Genomic DNA, 21,396 nt, shown 5'->3' with positions numbered 1-21,396 from the left:
GTGGCCACACTCACAGCTACCAGTGCTGGTGTGTGGCCACATTTGCAGCATTAGCAGCGCTGTTGGGAGTGATGCATTATGGGCAGCTATCCCAGCATTCAAGTGGCCGCAACATGCTTTTCAAAAGAGGGGGGTGGAGTGGGGTCTAGTGTGACAGGGAGCGGGGGGAGAGAGAGAGGGGATTTTTGGAGCCAACACTGTGTGTTTAGCTTCCTGCCTTGAAAAATCAGAACATTTTTCCGACCCCTTAGTCTTAATTCTTAATTGCAAACAGCCTGCAGCCAACACGACTCCCCTCCCCGCTGTTTCATTCGCTCCCTGCCTGCCTCTCATTTGATTGTTTACAGCCAGGTACAGATGATCACAGCAAACAGGAGCTCTGTTTGTTTTTTAGATAAGCAGCAACGGAGAGCTCCGCAAACTCGTTCACAACAAAACAAAGAGGCTGCATAACAAAACAAAGAGAGTAATTTATAAAAGCATTCTGGGATACATCCTTATACCCTGGAGGCCAATCACAGCGCTGGTGTGTGGCCACACTTGATGACCAGCGCTGCAGCACCAGCGCTGGAATCCTTATTCCCCATGCTGAGTGAGGTGTACGGCCAGCGCTGCAGCCAGGGAGTTGCAGCGCTGGAAGTGCCCTGCAGGTGTGGCCACTTACTAATTGCAGCGCTGGTGTAGGCTTTCCAGCGCTGCAAATCGTCAGTGTAGCCATACCCTCACCCCTGTTGCTCATTGGGAGAGACTTAAGCAGGATTCAAGAGAATTGGAAAAGGACCTATCCAGGCATGGGATTCTAATCCAGACAAGAACTAAAGAGGGTGCATGCCAATTTGTCTCTTCACTTCAAACCACCATATGAATGATTTGGGGGACGCAGAGCAGTTGTAGAGGAGAAAAAGAAGTTGATGGAGCAGTTACAGGAGAATGTCAAAGGGAAAGATGGAGTCACAAGCCCAAGGTCTTCAGGAGAAGTGGCTTGTTGACTGTCAGGCATCCAGCAGATTGAGGTGCATGAGTATAGAGAAAAGACCTCTTAGACTTAAAAAAGAAGCGGGAATTAGTGATTCTAGTGAGGACATTTTTTAATGGGGAGGATGAAAGCCAGATTGGAGGGGATTAAAGGGGGAATTGGATTAAAGAGAGGGAAGGTGCCAGGCATTTAAATAGACCTCTCAAGGAGTATAGAGATGGTGCAATGTGGAGTTGATTGAGTTTTTCTTTTAGAACAGATAAGCAGCCTGTCTGAGAACAGAGAGGAAGGAGCCAGTATGTCTCTATGAAAGGGAATTGAAATATGGGTGGAATGAAAGAGGAAGTAAGTGAGGCCTTCAAGCTTCTGTTCACAAACTCCTCTGCTTGTCATGCTTCAGAGTAGCACACAGAGTTCAGAGGACACAAAGTAGGATGAGAGCAGGTGGAGAGAACCTGCTGGCTTCTCACGTTTGCCTTCCAGTGTAGAAAGAAGAGAAAAGAGGAGGCACATTTACACACAGTTTAAGGTGATAAAGAGCTTCCAGCAGCTCCCATTGGCCTGGAGCAGCGAATCGCGGCCACTGGGAGTTGCGATCCGCCGAACCTGCGGATGTGGCAGGTAAACAAACTGGCCCGGCCCGCCAGGGGCTTTCCCTGAACAAGCGTTGGAACAAGTTTGGGAACCACTGTACTATGAATACATGAAGGGTATTCATAGTACAGTGGTTCCCAAACTTGTTCCGATGCTTGTTCAAGGAAAGTCCCTGAAAAGTAGTGAAATTGGTTGGTCAGGAGCTGAACAGCTGAAGGAACATAGGGCAAATATTTCTGGATTTCTTCCAGAGTCATGCAGTAGAGTTGATGGGAGAGCAGTCCTGACAAACAACCAAATAAATCTTTCATAGTGTCTCGTCTGGAGAAATGTTTGCAAAAAATGTAAGTGTGACGTTGCACTCCATATTATTTTATGAAAGTATGGTAAGGTAACTGGAATACGCTTCATGCAAAAGGTCTCTTGTAAGGTATCATTACAAAGCTTATAATCTACTGAGTTTCATCATCCTAATTGTATAAATATATCACTCTTGTATCTAAAAGTAGAAATATTAAATATAACTGAGGGCCTTTTGTAATTATGCAAAGTGTGAGCCATTAATGGTGGTTTGGAATCTTGATGACTCCCATTAACCAGGACAATTATCTGTAGATGGCTCTGTTTACTTGTAAGGCTTCCTGTATACCTGTATGCTGGCAAGTGGGTAATGAAGTCTTTCAGTGACATGTGATCATGTCACCTGAACTGGAATCCATTTTTAACCTAGTGCTTTTCCATTGAGGTGGTGGGGGTGGGGGTCGGGACCCAGAGGGACAAAGGATTCCCGCCTTATGCAAAATATATATAAATGGGTGGAACAGAACAAGGGAGAGGAGCCATCATGAAGAATCCCCTAGCTACCACCTGAGCTGGAACAAGAGCTGTACCGGGGAAAGGATTGTGTCCAGTCTAAGAAAAGAAACTTATTGAAACATCTTTAAGAGTGAGATTTTACCTATAATTAGTTGTATTACTGTATTGGGTTTAGATTTGCATGTTTTATTTTATTCTACTGGGTAATTCACTTTGTTCTTTCTGTTACTACTTGGAATCACTTAAATCCTGCTTTTTCTATTTAATAAAATCACTTTTTACTTATTAATTAACCCAGAGTATGTATTAATACCTGGGGAGAAGCTTTATAAAGAGTAAAACAGATTTATTTGGGTTTAGAACCCATTGGGAGTTGGGAATCTGAGTGTTAAAGACAAGAACACTTCTATCATCTGCTTTCAGTTAAGTCTGCAGCTTTGGAGCAAGTAATTCAGACCCTGGGTCTGTGTTGGAGCAGACGGGCGTGTCTGGCTGAGCAAGACAGGGTGCTGGGGTCCCAAGCTGGCAGGGAAAGCAGGGGCAGAAGTAGTCTTGGCATATCATTTGGCAGTTCCCAAGGGGGTTTCTGTGATCCAGCCTGTTGCAATAAGCTTCCTAGAAGCTTGTCTTTTGTTCCTAAAACTCAGAAATGTTTCACTGGGAGTAACTGTCGATATTTGACTATCTCAATTTACATGAGTTGTGTAACAGAGCAGGCACTGAAATACCTTATCTTTTATGTATGTGTGAAGTTGGGTTAATATTCAGCTTGAAAGGGTCTTGATAGAGAACTTTGGTAGAGATTAAATGGTAAAATAAGTCTCAAGTTGTCATCAGGACACATTGCAAAATGGATTTATGGATTAAAATAGCATTTAATAGAGCTATAGCTTGTTCTCTTTTCCCAGGAGGAGATACCTGAAGAAGATACCTTCAGTCAGTACCTTGAAAGCAGGGATCAGTAGTGTTAGTGACTGAAACATAGGGAGCAAGGAGTAAAGATCAGAGCAGTTGGCAGTTAGGACTTCTAGATTCTATTTCCAGTTCTGCATTTGACTTTGTGTGATGCTTCACAGGTACTAACCTTACAGCATCACTGAAAAGTCCTTTGAGGGCTTAAGGTGAAAAGTGCAGCAGAAGTGCAAAGTAGTATAAACATAGAGCGGTACCAGTTTCCCATCCATGCACATGTTCTGGATATTAAAAAGGCTATTTGCTTAGCTGTAGTTCGATTTTACGATTGAGGGAGTTGTGCAGTCTCACATAGTTACAATAAAGACGGGCCATTCTGCCATTAGCACTTCAGTCTACTAGAAAGTAGCCTCTTTCACATTGTTGTGGACTCTTTCCCTGCGGGTGTGAGATGCTTTGAACATTGCTTGGTATTTGGAGGTTTGGTCCTTTCTTTAGATTTTTTCAGAAGAAATAATTTAAGTATTTTAGTTCTCTTATAGGCATTTTGCATTCAAAGGCCTCAAGATGTATTGTGTGCTTCTAGGACAAATGCTTTCCAAGGACCAATGAGTATAACACTGAGGCCACGTCTACACTTACAAGCTTACAGCAACACAGCTGTGCTGCTGTAAGAGTGCTCATGTAGCCATGTTATGCTGACGGGAGAGAGCTCTACAGCCGACATCATAAAACCAGCTCAAAGAGTGGCGATAGCTATGTTGGTGGGAGAATCTCTCTCGCCAGCATAGCGCTGTGCATACGAGCGCTTATGCTGGCAAAATTTGTCAGTCAGAGTTGTTTTTTTTCCCCACTCCTGACTGACAAAAGCGTTGCTGACATAAGTGCCTAAGAGAAGTACAGAATAAAGTACTTAATTTCTCATTAAGTCCAAGTTTGGTATAATGCTGGTTGTTTTCATTACTACAAGTCACAACTTGCACATAGTGGTGAAACCTTCTGAGAAGAATTAGTACTTGTAAAAGCCATTCCCTACTTAGTAGCTTCCCATCTATTCTGGGTTTAAAACCAGTATTTGCCATGTGGGAGGGATAGCTCAGTGGTTTTAGCATTGGCCTGCTAAACCTAGGGTTGTGAGTTCAATCCTTGAGGGGGCCACTTAGGGATCTGGTGCAAAATCAGTACTTGGTCCTGCTAGTGAAGGCCAGGGGCTGGACTCAATGACCCTTTGGGGTCCCTTCCAGTTCTAGGAGATGGGTATATCTCCATTTTTTTTCTTTTTTAAAAGGTAAATTCCGTTTAAAGGCTGATTAGCTGTCAAATGCAAAGAGTCAAATCTTGCTGCTCAGGCCCTAACTAAGACTAGGACACACGTACAAATATTGTATGGTCCTGCATGTACTGTTCAACTAAATATTTAGCTATGGAAAGTATATGATGAATACAGTGGCTAATGCATTGTGGACTCCTGGTGCTATCTCATTATAAATAAATAATGTGTATATACTGAGTTTGTAAATATGTATTATGGTCAGAGTCAAGGTTGTGAAATGTGTTAGGTGAATTTTTAAAGATAGGCAACACTGATGAACTGGAAGGGTAGTGGAATGTTTATAATTACTTGTACTGATCATGTCCATATTTACTAATCCTTAGTGCTTGTGACTGTAAAGTTCTTACTATGCATTTGTAGATTAACCAGTGGAACTACTTTAGGGATTTACAAATTTTTTTTGTGGAGGAAATTCCTAGGTTTTTATAAAAAGAAATACAAGGAAAAAGGAGTCTAGGCTGCCTTGGATCTCCTTAAAATATAAGCGGGTAGAGGCACAATAGCTCTTAGCTGAGCTAACTAACTACTTTAGTGCTTACATTTTTAAGCACTCAGTGGGTACAATTATGAGTCAGTTTTCTTGTAGTCCAAGGAGAATTTCAAGGATCTGAATAGATTCTAGTACCTGACCCTATCAGTTCTGGGGGGGGGGGCGCGCTAGCCAGGTAGCCAAGGACCTGTGGGTAATGCTCTTTAAATCCAGCTTTTGTTGCCCAGATATCTGGTGAAGGAGTGCCCCAGGAGAGTTTCTGCTGGCAGAGAGAGCGCCAGCTCTGAGAAGAGGCATTTGGACAGGTCTCCTGACAGCTTTCGTTAAATCCTGCTCACTTTGCTTTCAGTCTGTTTAACATTTAAGTGCTTCAGAGTTTAACTGGCTTGTCTATAAAACAGTTCCCTTCTACTCCAAAATTTTAATAGCAAAGTTTGAAAAATTTACCAGATAACCTCAGGACTTCAGCCTACTAGCCAGGATGAAAAGTACTTGTGCCCCCCCTCCCACCCGCCGTTTTAAAAGAAAAACTGTGTGGTGATTGTCCTGTATTTGATGGCATATTGTCAATCAGCGTTCTGTTTTTTAATTTTTTTTAAAAGTGACTTAACTCTCACTTTTATTATATTCTTTCCTTTCCTGGCTTCATTCCACTTTTTCTTTTTCCTTTTCATGTAATAGATTATGGGATATCTCCTAGGGCTTGGGTACATGGGTTTTTTAAACCAGATTAAGTGCACTGTGACACAATTCATTATAGCGCACTGACTCTGCATTTATTATGAACTCTGGAGTCCTCTTTCAAAGTAACTAAATTTTGATAAAAATTGAGTTAGTTTGGTGTATTGTTTGTATTCATACACTACTGCTGTGCTCTACTTTAGCAGTCCTCCAATTGCTATCCCACACAGCTATGTAGGCATCCATTACTGACATGTCTGTTTACCTGTGTACCCTCCACTGTTCTGATGTCACGCTGACTGGATGCCTCCTCCTGTGTTTAAAAACTGGCATGGTGCCAAAATTGGCCTATTTGCTCCTGGATTTGAGTATATCAGCATTGCTGCAGTAGTACTCCAGAAGCCTTACAACATGCCTCCAGCAGCCTCTTGGAGCCATGCGGGAATCCTGGATCTCATTACCACTGGGGGAGAAGCATCGGTGCAGGAAGCTCTTGCAGCCAGCTAATGGAATAAAGCTCTTTTTGTGGACACTGCTAAGTAGAGGTCCATGAGGGCTCTCAACTGGGACACCAACTAGTGCAGGATAATAAAGCAAATAGCTGAGGAGAATGTACTATACATTAAAACCAAGGATGCCAGGAAAAGGTACCGCAGTGGAAATGTGATCTGTGTGTTTTTGAGGAACTACACAGGATTTTGATCAGTTACACCACTACTGAACCCTACCAGGTTGTGGACTCTGCTGCCCACTCTGCTGCCTTCCTCGATACCTCAAGGATGAGCACCAAGAGTCCTCAGATGATGAACAGTGATGAGCTGTCCCTGGAAAGCCAGGATCTCTTTGGGGCTCAGGACCCTGACAGCTGAGTACGCAGTGAGCCTGATTCCCTGCCAAAAACTTTGGTCAGTATAGGATGCAATCTCAGCATGTAAATATCTATGTTTAAAACATATTATGCTATACTGCAATGCTAGCTTCAGTTCCTGGTACCCCATGGCCACAGATATTTTTGTTGGATGTGTGCTAGAAGCCATCAAGTCTTTAAAAAAAAAAAAAAAAAAAGTTACCATAGGGATAATTATTCCAGCCAGGACAGGTTAGGCATTTTAGAAATCACTACTCAAATAATTGAATTTAAGCATAAGAGATAAATAAAAATTAAGAAATGCACAGACCAGTCAAAAAACTAAAAAACACACTTTGAAACAATAAAATTAGAGAGACTATATGTGCATTGCAGGAAGTACCAAGAAGTAACAACAGCAACAACAGAAGTATGTGTTGGGAGGCGAGTGTGAAAGTAAGTGTGCGTGCGCGCGCCCTGGCTGCTGGGGAAGACTGAGACACCATGCACCGTCTCGTTAAGGCACTCACTCACCGCCGGAAGGCTTGTTTAGACCACATCTGCTCTCCTGCTCCTGAGCCCTGTCCCCCTTTCCCGGCTCTGCAGAGATGGGGAACATGGGCAGGGAGGAGGACACCCTAACATCAGTAGTCCCCCCCCCAATCTGTGCCCCCCCCAACTCTGCACAGCAACCACGAGTGTCTGGAAGCTGTTGGCCAGGGCTCCAAGGCAGAGGGCAGGAGCAACGTGGCTGCAAAGCTGCGGCGGGAGGGGCACCTGAACACACATTGCCAGATGTGTGCAGCTCTGCTAATGAAGTGCGTGCCACTTGATTAACTGCTGGGCAGCTGTGCAACAGTGCAGCTTAGAGGGAACACAGGTGCTGTCTGAAGACTTTGCTTAGTGGTTCCATCTCTTCTAGCCTTTGGCTAGTAGGTGAGCTGATCATTTTGAAACCTCATGTGTGTTCTTGCCCCTTTTGACTGCTGACAGGGAGAAATAACATTCATTCCCAAGACAGTGATGTTGACCTGATTCTGTATGTGGGCTGCTGCTGGTCACAGGATTCTCAGTAGTAGCAGTGAAAAAGGAAAGCTAGATTCTGCAGAAATTGGTGGTACTTGCCTGGAAGAGATTGTTACTTCCACAGGTGAATGGACTTTTCAAACTCACATTTTAAAAGGGTCATGCTTACTGCTTGGGTCCTTGAGCTACTAGATTGTCCGTCCATCTTACCTCTCACTACCTTATAAAGAAGGGGAGTTAGGGTATCCTGCAGAGTTAGGAACTTTTGTAAGGTAGCAAGAACTGAAGGGGATAACCGGGTAGCTCAGGGACCCTGGAGAATTAGCAGCTTTCCAGTACACAGGGAGCTAAAGGTAGGGATAGAGGCTTATTCACCACTTCAATGTCTTCTGGGACTTTAAAGAAACTGACTCATACCTGAGACAGTTATGTGTTTATGCATTTGATTTTAGAGCTGAACGTTTGAAGAGTGTAAAACAACGTGTAAACTTTTACACACAGCTTTGCTGACAGTAATCCAATAACTATGAACACTATGAATAACTTTACTATTTAAAAAACATGTTTCTAATACATATGTTATGCATGAGTATGTAAATTTGTGGATTTTAGAAATGGTACAGTTTCTGAGGGAAGGGAATCAAAGAATCATAACACATCTTGCGGATTTGAAAAACACATCTGAAACTTCATAAAAATTATTTTTCTTAAGCTAAAGTGACTACAAAATGTATAGGGCTAGCTTGTTCCTATTAAAAGTGTGGGGGTGAGAAGGAGCATTTTGTCAAATAAGGCTTTGTTTGCATTGGGAATTTATCTCGGTTATGCTCATTGGTAGCTAGCCACCAGTGTAAGTGAAGCAGTGCAAATGCCTAGTTTAGGTAGGTCAAGTTGTGATAAACTTTAGTTTGTATAGATGCAGCTTAATCTGGTTTTAAATGGAGTTAGACAGACTCCACCATTGCTGCTTATGGTAGTGGGGTTGTACTGGTGCAGCTAAACTGGTGTCTGGATGCTGAGGGCTGAACTCCCCAGTATAGACAAGGTTTTAGGCTCTTAATGGATTGCTGATTGCAGCCTTAACTGTGGAGTTGTGACAAGCACTTCCAAAGTTGTTGTTTGTAGCTAGATATATATGTTTGAAGGAAAGAGTTCTTGCTCTACTGGTTAAATTGGCAATTTGGTTGCGGTAGTTACAGTAAAATATTGGGAAGTGGATTGATGTTTGTTTCAGCAATATAAATAACAAACTGTATTGCATGGAAGAAGTTAAATGTACCAGAGTACCAATTTCTATCTCACTAAATATGTGCCAAACAGTATATTACATTTTTCTTTGCATGGTTTCCTTTCCCTTCCCTGTCATGTTAAGATAGTTCAAAACTGAGTAAAATTGCTCTGTCTTCAGTGATTATCTGATAGTCTCACTCACGCACGTATCGTAACTCAATGTTCTCTGCTTTTCCAGGAGATAAAGATGGCAGCAAAGTGACTACGGTGGTGGCAACTCCTGGACAGGGTCCAGATCGACCACAAGAAGTTAGCTATACAGACACCAAGGTGATTGGAAACGGATCTTTTGGTGTTGTGTATCAAGCCAAACTCTGCGATTCAGGAGAGCTTGTGGCCATTAAGAAAGTTCTTCAGGACAAAAGATTTAAGGTGAGATTTATATGAAACCTAGATTGTTCTTTAAAATTTTTCCTGTATTTCTGCTCTTTCTGATTGCAGGTTCTTTGGTGGCTTCCTTTTCATTGGTGTATATAGACAGAATATTGTAATGTGAATCACTGTCGTCATAATTTTATTTTGCTTTGTGCATAGGAAGAAGTTTGAAGTCCCTAATTTGAAGGTGTTAGTCACATTTCTTGTATCAAAGTATTTGTGGTCCTAGGTTGGGTTCCAGTAGCAAACAATTAACCAGGGGAAATAGGGAAAAGTTCTTCGTTAAAAGTATTTTTTGACATGAGGAAACTGTCCTGATCATTAGTAAATAAGTAAGTGGGAGAGGATGGGGGACACTGAGCTTTGTTCTAGATAGCTATATCTACAAAGCTAGGCTGTGTGTGGAGGGCCCTTCTCAAGCAGTGAGAGAGGCCCCACACCAGGTGAGAAGGCGGTAGACAGAATGAGCACAGGGGAGTTGGGACTCGGTGGGAGTTAGGCGCTAAGGGAAATTAAACATCTAAATTTACTTACTTAGTCTATCTAAACCTCAGTATTAATAATAAGAAAACACACAAAGTTAATCTATCTCTACTCAGTTTAAATGCATCCTAACTATGGAGGGAGAAGGCAAACAGTGGATTAATCAGGATAGGTGCCACTCAGTATATTGTTCCAAGTATTGCAGCTGTGTTGGTCCCATGATATCAGAGGGATAAGATGGGTGAGGTAATATCTTTTATTTAATCAATTTGTGTTGGTGAAAGAGACAGAGCTCTTTTCAGGTGGTCTTATATTGCACAGAGTACTTGCTTTGTGGTCAAGTGGTGTATGTCTGCACCCAATGCAAGCAGCTCGTGGCTCTCAGAGCCCAGGTACAGCATCTTGAGGCCAGTGTTGCTGGACATTAGGAGCATCTAGAGATGGTATATAGGGATAGGATTACTGTGAATCTTGTTGGCATGGTCCAGATACAAAGATTTCCAAGACCAAATATAAGCAAAAGGTGCAAGTTAAAGAGAAATGGTCAATTTGAAAATCAAATTTTCATCTTAAAGTTGGACACCTATTTGTAACAAGTAGTAATACCTCAGATTGATTCCCCCAACCCAGTCTGTCTGTCTTGTTTTTTCCCAAGTTAGTTTGTGCATTTGGCAGCACTTCGTGTATAGTCATTTTCATTGTTGGTGGTTGTACGTCTGGTTTCCTGTCATATCATTATGACATCACTCTCATGGACTGCTTTGCCAGAGCTCACGTACATGCTCTTTCTCAGGTCTTGCAACACGGTTGTTACCAGTAATGGCATCAGCAAACCTGAATGGCACTGAGTAGGCAGAGACAGGCAAGCACACAGAAAAGGGGGATAGAAGGATATATCTATATAAGGAAACATGCACTCATTTAAAGTATTTTGTTTTAACTCTTCTGAGTGAGAAACCAGAAATGTAACTTCTTGTATTGTTCTTCTGTCTACCAGAGTGCCATTCCTCAGCCTTTTACACATCTGGTAATGGCTGGCCTCGGAAGGCATGCGGTGTATTGTGAGGGCAATGAAGAGAGAATTCTATGGATGGGGATTAGGTAAATGGTGGAGCTAGTCTGTTTTGAGAGAGAGGTATTACAATCCTCTTTCTGTGCCTTTTCAAGGGAGGCCAGTTAACTATTACCACTGCAAATGTTATAATTGTAAAATGCAAGGTAGTACATCGGACCAAATTCTTTGCTGCCTTACAGCTTGAGCATTCTCATGGACTTTACTGGAGTTTCACTGGGCTTAAAAGTCAGAATTTGGGCCAGAGTGCTAGTTTCTGTGGGTCAAACTCTTAAGACATTAGCAGTGGTAACAGTTAAGTGATCTCATATTTTCTTTATAAATCATGTGACAAAGTTCCTCCTCTACCTTGGTGGGTCCTGCGCTTATTGGCAGATTTGCTCACCTCAGTGATCTTCTCCACAGTCTGGATCAACTCCTCCTCCTGTGTCTGATCAGGAGTTGGGAGGTTTGGGGGGAACCCGGGACCGCCCTCTACTCCAGGTTCCAGCCCAGGGCCCTGTGGATTGCAGCTGTCTATAGTGCCTCCTGTAACAGCTGCATGACAGCTACAACTCCCTGGGCTACTTCCCCATGGCTTCCTCCAAACACCTTCTTTATCCTCACCACAGGACCTTCCTCCTGGTGTCTGATAACGCTTGTACTCCTCAGTCCTCCAGCAGCACACCCTCTCCCTCTCAGCTCCTTGCGCCTCTTGCTCCCAGCTCCTCACACGCACTTCCTCTCCTCTGGCTCCTCCTCACCTGACCGGCGTGAGCTCCTTTTTAAACCCAGGTGCCCTGATTAGCCTGCCTTGATTGGCTGCAGGTGATCTAATCAGCCTGTCTGCCTTAATTGGTTCTAGCAGGTTCCTGATTACTCTAGTGCAGTCCCTGCTCTGGTCACTCAGGGAACAGAAAACTACTCACCCAGTGACCAGTATATTTGCCCTCTACCAGACTCCTGTACCCCACTGGCCTGGGTCTGTCACAATCAGCATGGGTGGTTGTGTGATGCACTTAAACATAGGCAGTTGTAACTTCTTCAATAACAGTGGTGCAGTGCAGTAATGTTCATAAGTTATAGCATCTAACTTTTCAACTTCCTTTAAGCAATTAAGAGAAAATAAATTGCAGCTCTGAAATTAACATCTGTATTACATGTGTTTTCCTTATTCATTCAGGAAAGGCTCCTGATTTCAGCAGGCTTGCTCACTTGAAGTGAGCACAATATTATCATCCTCCTCTTTATTGGCTCCTAGCTATTTGGTTAGGTAAGATGCATATCAGCAATATATATGTCCAGTTTGCAAAGGCCTAATATAGCGTGGCTGGGTAGAAGTAATAGTAGGCTTATACAAAGAGATTATAAGAATAAGCAGCAATCATACAGATTGTAGGTTCCCTAGGATGGGACCCAAGTCTTTCCTTTTTCTTGTACAGCACCAACACACTGTCAGCTGAATAAGATGTGCAATTTTGCGAGACCTGTTGGATATACACACCAGTTCAGTATATGAAACTGAAGGCAAAATCACACTGGCCACCCAAGAAGCTAGGGCATCAAGCACCACTGCTGCTCTTGAGGTGCCTCTTCGGGCTGCAGGAATGGATCCCAAACTGTTGACCAGTATGCTGCTTGCTCTGACCAACACATCATGAGTGTCAGTGGAGTTATTCCTTAAACTACAAAGGCAAGAAGAGTGCGACATTGATCTCGCCATGTGTAGTAGCTACGACGTGAGATTGCTTGTGGCATTCACAGAGGTGCTGACCACATTGGAACGCCACTTTTGGGCTCGGGGAAACAAGCACTGACTGGTGGGATCACATAGAGGATGGCCACATTCATGGGACTGTGTGATGAGCTCACCCCAGCCCTGCAGCACGAGGACACGAGAATGAGAGCTGCCCTGTCATTGGAGAAGCGCGTGGTGATTGCACTTTGAAAGTTGGCTACTTCAGATTGCTATCAATTAGTCGCTAACCAGTTCGGTGTGGGAAAGTTGACCATTGAACTTGTATTGATGGAAGTGTGCAGGGCCATTTTTCGCTTCCTGCTCTGAAAGACCATGACTTTTGGCAACCTGCATGACATTGTGGCTGGCTTTGCACAAATGGGCTTCCCTAACTGTGGAGCGGCCATAGATGGCACGCACATTCCAATTCTGGCACCAGACCACCTAGCCACCAAGTACATTAATCGCAAGGGGTATTTCTCAATGGTTCTCCAGGCGCTTGTGGATCACCGTGAGCATTTTACAAACATTAACGCAGGCTGGTCTGGAAAAGTGCATGACGCATGCCTCTTTCAGAACACTGGCCTGTTCAGGAAGCTGCAAGCAGGGACTTTCTTCCTGGATCAGAAGATCACAGTAGGGGAAGTCGAAATGCCTATTGTGATCCTGGGAGACCCTGCCTACCCCTTAATGCCGTGGCCTATGAAGCCATACACAAGACAACTTGACAGCAGCAAGGAGCAGTTCAACAACAGGCTGAGCAAGTGCAGAATGACTGTTTGGCTGTTTAAAAGCCTGCTGGCGCAGCCTCTGTGACCATATTCCTATGCTTATAACCATGTGCTGTATGCTTCATAATATTTGTGAAGGGAAGGATGAAAGCTTCTCTGAGGGCTGGACCGCAGAGGCTCAGTGTCTGGAGGCTGAGTTTGAACAGCCAGAGACCAGGGCTTTTAGAGGGGCACAGCGTGGGGCCATAAGGATGCCTTGAGGCAGCAATTTGAAACTGAAAGCCACTAATATTTGTTGCTATGCTTGGGAATGCAGTGCTTGTAATGCTAGCAGGTGATTGGTGCACATGATGCAATAAGCGGGTTTAACATAATTGTGTGTTGTTTTGCAGGGCTCTTTTTGTTTTCAGTTAATAGAATAAAGATTGCTTTCAAACCAACACAATTCTTTTATTAAAAGACAACCACCGGAGGAGAGAGTCAAACAAAAATAAAACAGCAGGGACAGAGATGGGGAAGGGAAGGTCCCAGGAGTTGTCGTCACCATCCCAGGATGGCTAAAGATTTGTGTATGTCCAGGAATCCTATCCAACCTTCTCCTTTGGAGTACGATGCAACGGGTACTGTACTTCAGCAGGGCCAAACTGCAGAAGGATGGGCATTGAGTGCAGTGGGTAGCAGGAGTCCACAGTGCTGGACTGTGAAGGGGGAGGAGTGCAATGCCGTGGGTATAGACTGCAGCCAGGAGGTTGATAAGAGTGTGTTGGCAGTGTCTGGAGGGCTCATGGGAAAGAGTTTTTTGTGACAGCAGTTGCAGGGGAGGGGATGAGAACAGGCATTGTGGGACACCTCCCAGAGGCCAGTTGCAGCACTGTAATCGCCACGGTCTATACTGGTACCGCAGCACTGTAGCCCTGGTGCAGAAAGGTCTTCGCCTCTCGGGGTGGTTTTTTTAAAGTGCTGCAACTGCGCAGTTTCTGTGCACTAGGTGGCTTGGCAGTGTGTACATCTCAGGAGTTATAGCGCAGAAAGCTGTTTACTGCGCACAAACTTTCCAGTATGGACAGGGCCTTATTCTCTTACTCCATGTGTCTGAAGGGCTGAATATATAATAGATGATGTGGGTCTGACTCAGTTATTAAAACACAAGGGCTGGGGAGGGGGTCTCTAGTTCAGTGGTTTGTCATGTGGGGAGAATGGAGCTTGTACCGAGGAGACTGTGATTTAAATTTCCTTTATGGCTGGTGAGGCTGGACCGGAAACAGATTAGTTTGGGAATGCAAAATTAATCAGCTGTAGTTAGCCTGGAGGATGAGAAGGAAGGGTTTGTAATCTGCAGGTTTGGCTACCTGAAAAGTGGCTCTAAAGTGTGGAAATCTGTTCATTGATTGGGAAATATCTGGCATAGGAAGGTGTTTTCCTCTCACACCCACTTTTATTAAAGCAACTGAGCTCTGGCCCCATCTTCATGTGTGCTAGAGGCATTATTCATATGTATATACAGTTAATGAAATATTGAATACTAATGTACATTTCCAGATAGAAATCCTACATTAAGATTAAGATCCTATATTGAGAGTACATATTGGTAACATAAAGATAAGAAACATTACGGGGATGTTGTAATTATTCCAAAATCAGGAAGTTCAGAGTGAAGGTTACATACACATCAAAAGAAAATCCAAACATGTTAAGATATGGCAATGCACAATTAAGGTATCCGAACTGCCATAACTGTGCCCTGTAGTGACACCATGCAATAGCCAGATGATTATGGCTAAAACAGGGGTCCCCAACACGGTGCCCGCAGGCGCCATGGCGCCCGCCAGGACATCTAAGTGCACCTGTGTACTGGCCAGCGGACAAGCATCTGCCAAAATGCCGCTGAAATTCGGCGGCATTTCAGTGGCAACACCTCTGGATGACGCCGCTTGGCGGCATTTCGGCAGATGCTTGTCCGCTGACACGGTCCTCCATGGCTTGTCAGACAAAAAAGGTTGGGGACCATTGGGCTAAAACATTTTAGTGTGTTTGGTCCTAGATTAGATGAAGTTGATTTTTTAATTTATTTATTTGTTTGTTTGTTTAAAATAAACACAATGGACTTTTTCATATTTTTCTTGTCATGATGTCACTACATTTGTTAGGTATGTGAGAGACGGTAGTTGGAGCTGGGATATTGGGAATCTGCAAGAAAATCCCAAGCAGCAATTTACATTTTCTTATTTTTGAAGTTTGCAAATAAAGTGAGATGAGTTTCCAATTCTGGTCAGACTCGCCACTTTGAGAGACTGATAGATGGCATGCGTTCCTCAGTAATGTGTTACCAGAGTTGTCAACACAGTTTAAACTTCAGTTTGAGTGGTTGTCTTGATCTCTCAATATTTATTTTAAAAACAGGGTCGAAAATTTGTGTTTCTGGATAGAAAGGTCTGAAAACTCAGTGCCAGTAGTTCATATGTCTGCTGACATGAGGATAGAATTTCCCATTGGATAGATCCCTTTGAGTTTCCCTATGCAAGGATAGGTGGAGAAGAATTACTTCATCTGCCTGGGGGGAAAAAGTAAAGCTCTCAATGGCAAATTTAGTATTTCCCCCTGTTAAAGCGTGCAGACAAAGTAACATTTACCTTCCCATTAAGCTAGTTTGGCTACAGTGGTGAGCCCAAGGCTAAAAGTTCAGTGTTCGGAGTGCATTTGTGAGGTTAATGCTAAATAACAGATCACCATAACACAGTGAAATATTGTGCTTAGCCTACTTGCAGAAAAGCAGCACATGTAAACTGGCTTCTGAAGCCCAGCAATCCAGTGACCTATTGCCATATGAGATCACACTTCGGTTCCAGCCCTCACAAAAAGCAGCATTGACTGATTCAGCCATAGCTACTGCTGACCCTCTTCAGTCATAGGGAATGTTGCTACAATATGGGACCCTGTTCCCAGACCCCTATCCACACCCCTGCCCTCTGACAGACTTCCCCGCCCCCAGGACTCCAATGCTTATCCAACCCCCCCATCCCCTGACCACCCCCCAGAACCTCCGCCCCATCCAACCACCCCCTGCTCCCTGGCCCCTGACTGCCCCCCTGGATCCCTGGCCCCCTTACCATGCTGCTCAGAGCAGCAGGTCTGGCAGCCGCACCACCCAGCCAGAGCCAGACATGCCGCCGCACTGCTCAACAGGCGTGCACAACCCCGCCTCCCAGAGCGCTGCCTGCGCCGTGGCATGGCTGTGGGGGAGGTGGGACAGTGGGGGAGGTGTCGGGAGCTAGCCTCCCAGGCCAGGCAGGACAGTCCCGTGGGTTGGATATGGCCCGTGGGCCATAGTTTACCCACCTCCGGTATAAGGAGATTTGTGAGCCCTGTTTGAATTAAAGTACTGAATTTTCCGTCACTTGGAAGGCCTGCCTTATGCAAGTCATTTTACAAGTCAGTTAGCAGCATTGCACACTGCCTTTAAAAAGTCCCACAGCATAAGGTTGCCCAGCTACAAAGGGTTTTTAACACTTTTCACATTTGGGCTATGTTGTTTTTTAGCCACACTTATATGTGTGAATGCATTATTATTTGGCTGGTTTAACCTCAACACAATCTATTGTTTTTAACAGGAATATAACTGGAATAGATTGCCAAATATTCAGGCATATTATACTGCTGGGAAGAGATTTGCCTATTCAATTTGTGCCCCAAAGCAGGGCTTTTTATTTTTAAAATGCTTGGCTCCTAACTCAGACCATTACCAATTTTGTGGTCCTCTTTGAATTCACTCTTCATTACTTACCTTATTAAAATGTTTTACTAAAATAGCTCTTCAAAATTTTTTGTGTTTGTTGGTTTGTTGGCGATAAACGTGAGACAGGTAAGACAAGCACATCCCACCCCAGGGTCAGTGAGCCCTAATGTTCAGTAACATCTTGCTCATGTTCTTTCAGGCTGCTCCATTATGTTGTTGATCAGACGGGCTGTTAAGTTCTGAACCAATTGTAGGTTGTTTTTTTTCTGTTTTTTAAAGGTTGCAGTCACTCCAGTGCACCACATTCTTCACTGGCTTCCTGTTGAGTACTGGTTCATATTCAAGGCTTCAGTTCTCCCCTTCAAAGCCTTTAATGGGATTGGCTTGAGTTACTGGAGGGAACTGTCTGCCCTGTGTGATCATGACATCCAGCAATTATCTTACACTGGAGCAATGGAACTGTCAACTTCAAGAGTGAGATATATGTGTGTGGGAGACAGAGCTTCCTTGGAAACTAGCCCACAAATCTGGAATCCACTCCTAGGAAAGATCAGGGGAAGCACAAATTTCTATGGTTTTAGGGCACAATGCAAAACCCACATTGACTGAGCCTTCTCACAATAACCTCATTTTAAAACAAAATATACAGAATAAACTGTCTGGTCCCTTCAGACTGGAGGTGTGTGCAGGGAGAGATATAGCTCTATAATTTTGGGAAGTGCTCAGCACTTTGGTTATGGGAGGCCACACAGAGGGAAATTGAAAAAAGATCTTTTCCTTATATCTCAGCCAGGCTGCAGGGTGACTTCCTGCTGGACCACCACTCAATTAATTACAAGATCTTTTGGCTTGTTTTGGAATGTCAATAATATGCAGTAACATACTGGACATGGGTTTTGCCCTGGGTAGAGGACATTCAAATTCAGCGTAGAAGTGTATACAGTTGGGGAATTCTTTGATATGGGAAAAGCGAGGGATGACATAGAGAAGGCTGAAGCGTTTGCCTGTTTTTACTTAACTTTTTTTTAAGTGAAGACTTAAGTGTGACCAGGTGTTTAACACAGTTTAACAACAAGGGAGAAGAATCTCTTTTTATGGAAAGAACAAGTTAAATAATACTTAGATAAGTTAGATGAATTCAAGTCATGAAGGCCTGATGGAACCAAAGTAAATCTCTGGACCATTAGTTATTATCTTTAAAAACTAATGGAGGACAGTTAGACTGGATATGGGCAAGCATAGTATTTATTTTCAAAAAGAGGAGAAAGGAATACCTGGAAAATTATAGACTAGGTCATCCTAACATTGATATCCAGAAATATACTGGAACTAATTATTAAACAATTAGTTTATTCAAACCTGGAGGATAAAGTAATAAGTAATAGCCAACATGGAATTGTCCAGAATAAATCAAGCCAAACCAACCTAATTTCCTTCTTTGACATGATAACTAGCCTAATGTAGGGGGGGGAAGCAATAGACTTTAGTCTTTTTAGTAAGGTTTTTCACACTGCCCCACATGACATTCTCATAAGCAAACTATGGAAATCTGGTCTGGATGAAATTACTATAAGGTGGGTGCACAACTGACTGAAAGACCATACTTGGAGTAGTTAAGATTTGCTGTCAGACTAGGAGTACTGATCTAGTGGGTCTTGCACGGGTCAGTCCTGGGTCCAGTACAGTCAGTGACTTAGATAATGACTTAGATAATGGAGTGGAGAGTGTGCCTAAAATTTGTGGATGACACCAATATGGGAGGGATTAAAAGCACTTTGGAGGACAGAATTAAAAATGATCTCGATAGGTTGGAGAATTGGCTTAAAATCAATAAGATGAAATTTAGTAAAGATAAGTGCAAAGTACTACACTTAAGAAAGAAAAATCAAACGTATAACTACAAAATGGGGAATAACTGGCTAGGCAGCAGTACTGCAGGAGAGGATCGGAAGGTTATACTGGGTCACAAATTGAATGAGAGTCAGTAATGTGATGCTGCAGTGAAAAAGGCAAATATCATTCTGGGATGTATTAATAGCAGTGTTGTATGGAAGGCACATAACGTAACCATTCTGCACTATTCTGCACTGGTAAGGCCTCAACTGGAGTACATTGTCTGGTTCTGGGTGCCATACTTTAAGAAAGATGTGAACAAATTAGAGAGTCCAGAGGAGAGCAACAAAGAGGCTTAGAAAACATGACCTGTGAGAGAGGTTGAAAGAATTGGGCATCTTTTTAGTCTAGAAAAGGCTGCGGGGGGGGGGGGGGAAGGCATAAGTCTTTAAATATGTCCTTTTTTATAACCTTTCTGTGATCAATTGATCTCCATGTCTGCTGAGGGTTAGATAAGAAGTAATTGGCTTAGTTTGTCGCAAGGGAGATTCAGGTTGGATTTTAGGAAAAATCTTTCTTTCAAATTGTAAGGATAGTTAAGAATCAGAACAGGTTACTTAAAGAGGTTGTGGAATCCCAGTTATTGGAGATTTTAATGAACAGGTTAGACAAACGCCTGTCAGGGATGGTCTAGGTATACTTAATCCTGTCTCAATGCAGGGGATGACCTAGATGAACTAGAGTCCCGTCCAGCCCTATATTTCTAGGATTGCTTCCTTTCTTTCTCCCATCTCCTGTGGACATGAAGTTTTAGAGCCATCTTCCATGCCCCTGAGAACTATGGTTTTCAAAGTATTAAAGGCTATATATAATTGTTGCATGTTTTCTTGGTCACTAAAAGTTAAATCACCTCCCCAGCCCTGCTCTGAGAAGTAGCAACAAGACATTAGAAACTAATGCAAAGAAGCAACTTTTGGCAAGCATCTGTAGTGCAGACATGCATACTATCTAGGAGTACTCCTCAAGATATGGAGGTAGAGTGCCAGCCTTGCCTCAGCACTCCCTGGCACCACTTGCTTCCTCCTCCTATCAAACAGAGTTGTGAGCTCCAACACCAGCCTCTGTGCCATTTAGACCGACTCCTTTGACTGCTCCTGCTTCCTTGGTGCAGCAGACATCAGACCAAGGCTGCCTCCTGGTGCCGATAACTCCAGAGTTGTATGCTGCAGGTAGAGATTTACTCTGCCTCTTGGTGCCAGGTTCTCTGCTTGTCCAGGATGTAGACCAGGGGTCTCAAACACACGGGTCACGGAGTTATTTGCTGCAGCTCGCCAAGCTCCCTGCACCTGCCCCCGCCTCCCCAGAGTTATTTCCTGCAGCCACCAAGCCCCCCCCCTTCCCGCTCCCCCTCCAGCGCGCGCCACGTCCCCACTCCTCTGCCTACCTCCAGGCACTTCCTGCTGCCCATCAGCTGTTCAGCGGCACTTAGTGCTTTCCAGAAGGGAGGGGGGAGCCGTGCACTCAAGGGAGGAGGTGGAGAAGAAGTGGGGCAGGGGCAGGGATTTGGGGAAGGTGTTGGAATAGGGGCAAGGAGGGGGCAGAGTTGGGGTGGGGACTTTGGGGAAGGGGTTGGAATGGTGGTTGGGAAGGGATGGGAAGAGGCGGTGGGGCTGGGAGCAGTGGCAGGAGCGGGTTTGTACCTTTATATGAAAAGGTGTCAGTGATGTGGCCCTCTGGCCAATGTACTAGTCCTCATGTGGCCCTTGTGGTGATTTGAGTTTGAGATCCCTGATATAGACTTGCTGCTACTGATTGCATCAGAGGCTCCAGCATGGTCTGTGTCAGCTGGGGCATTCCATTCCATTATGGCTGCAGAGTCTCAGCCTGCGATGCCAACGGTGGGCAAGGTTTTGGCGCAGACAGCCCTTGCCCAGCCAGTGCTGTCGGGTTAAGCCACATATGCTGTCCTCAGTACCAACTACATCAAATCTGAGATCCCATTTGCCAGCACTGAGTGATATTGCACTGCCGTGACTGTCAGACTATTCCGGCTCTTCCTCAGAATTGGAGATGGGGTCTACGTGCACTGTTTCTGAGATGAAGCTTTACATTCCTTCGCCCTCACCGGGAAGATTCTGGTCATGTTAACCATTTTATCCATGCTCTTCTTTTCTCACTCAGTTTGCAGCCAGTCAGATGTTCCTAGCGCTAGTGGGGGTATGAGTTTCATCCATTCATCTGTGTGGTGCTTTTAAGGGACTCTGTAGAACAGAGTAGCTAATAACTTTCTGATTAATATACAGAGAATTATATCTAAGTTATGTAATTGGTACAGATGGAGAGAGTACCTTTAAATCTGCATTGCATTTTCAAAGGGGAGTAAGCCCTCTGCTCTGACATTCTTATCTAATCTATGTGTATATTTACACCACAGCTGCTACAATGGCACAGCCAGAGTGGGGATTAGGTCAACCTCACAGTGGAGGG

General features: G+C 44.0%; 1 protein-coding gene across 5 annotated transcripts in view; it reads left to right on the top strand.

Annotated features, from left to right (window-relative positions):
- The window catches only part of GSK3B (glycogen synthase kinase 3 beta), a 245,147-nt gene that overhangs the window by 80,738 nt on the left and 143,013 nt on the right, over positions 1-21,396 (top strand). For 3 of the 5 annotated variants that reach the window (XM_039535612.1, XM_039535629.1, XM_039535597.1), the window contains exons 1-2: positions 7,676-7,799; positions 9,144-9,337. In XM_039535612.1, coding sequence (XP_039391546.1) covers positions 7,691-7,799; positions 9,144-9,337 — 303 coding nt within the window. In that variant the 5' untranslated portion in view covers positions 7,676-7,690. Of the gene's footprint in view, positions 1-7,675; positions 7,800-9,143; positions 9,338-21,396 lie in introns of those variants that run through there. The other 2 variants (XM_039535606.1, XM_039535621.1) reach the window with 1 other exon arrangement.

Source organism: Mauremys reevesii, linkage group 1 (assembly GCF_016161935.1).
Source record: "Mauremys reevesii isolate NIE-2019 linkage group 1, ASM1616193v1, whole genome shotgun sequence".
Taxonomy (NCBI): domain Eukaryota; kingdom Metazoa; phylum Chordata; order Testudines; family Geoemydidae; genus Mauremys; species Mauremys reevesii.
Note: the sequence above shows the minus strand (reverse complement) of the source record. Positions and strands in the feature narration are given on the sequence as shown.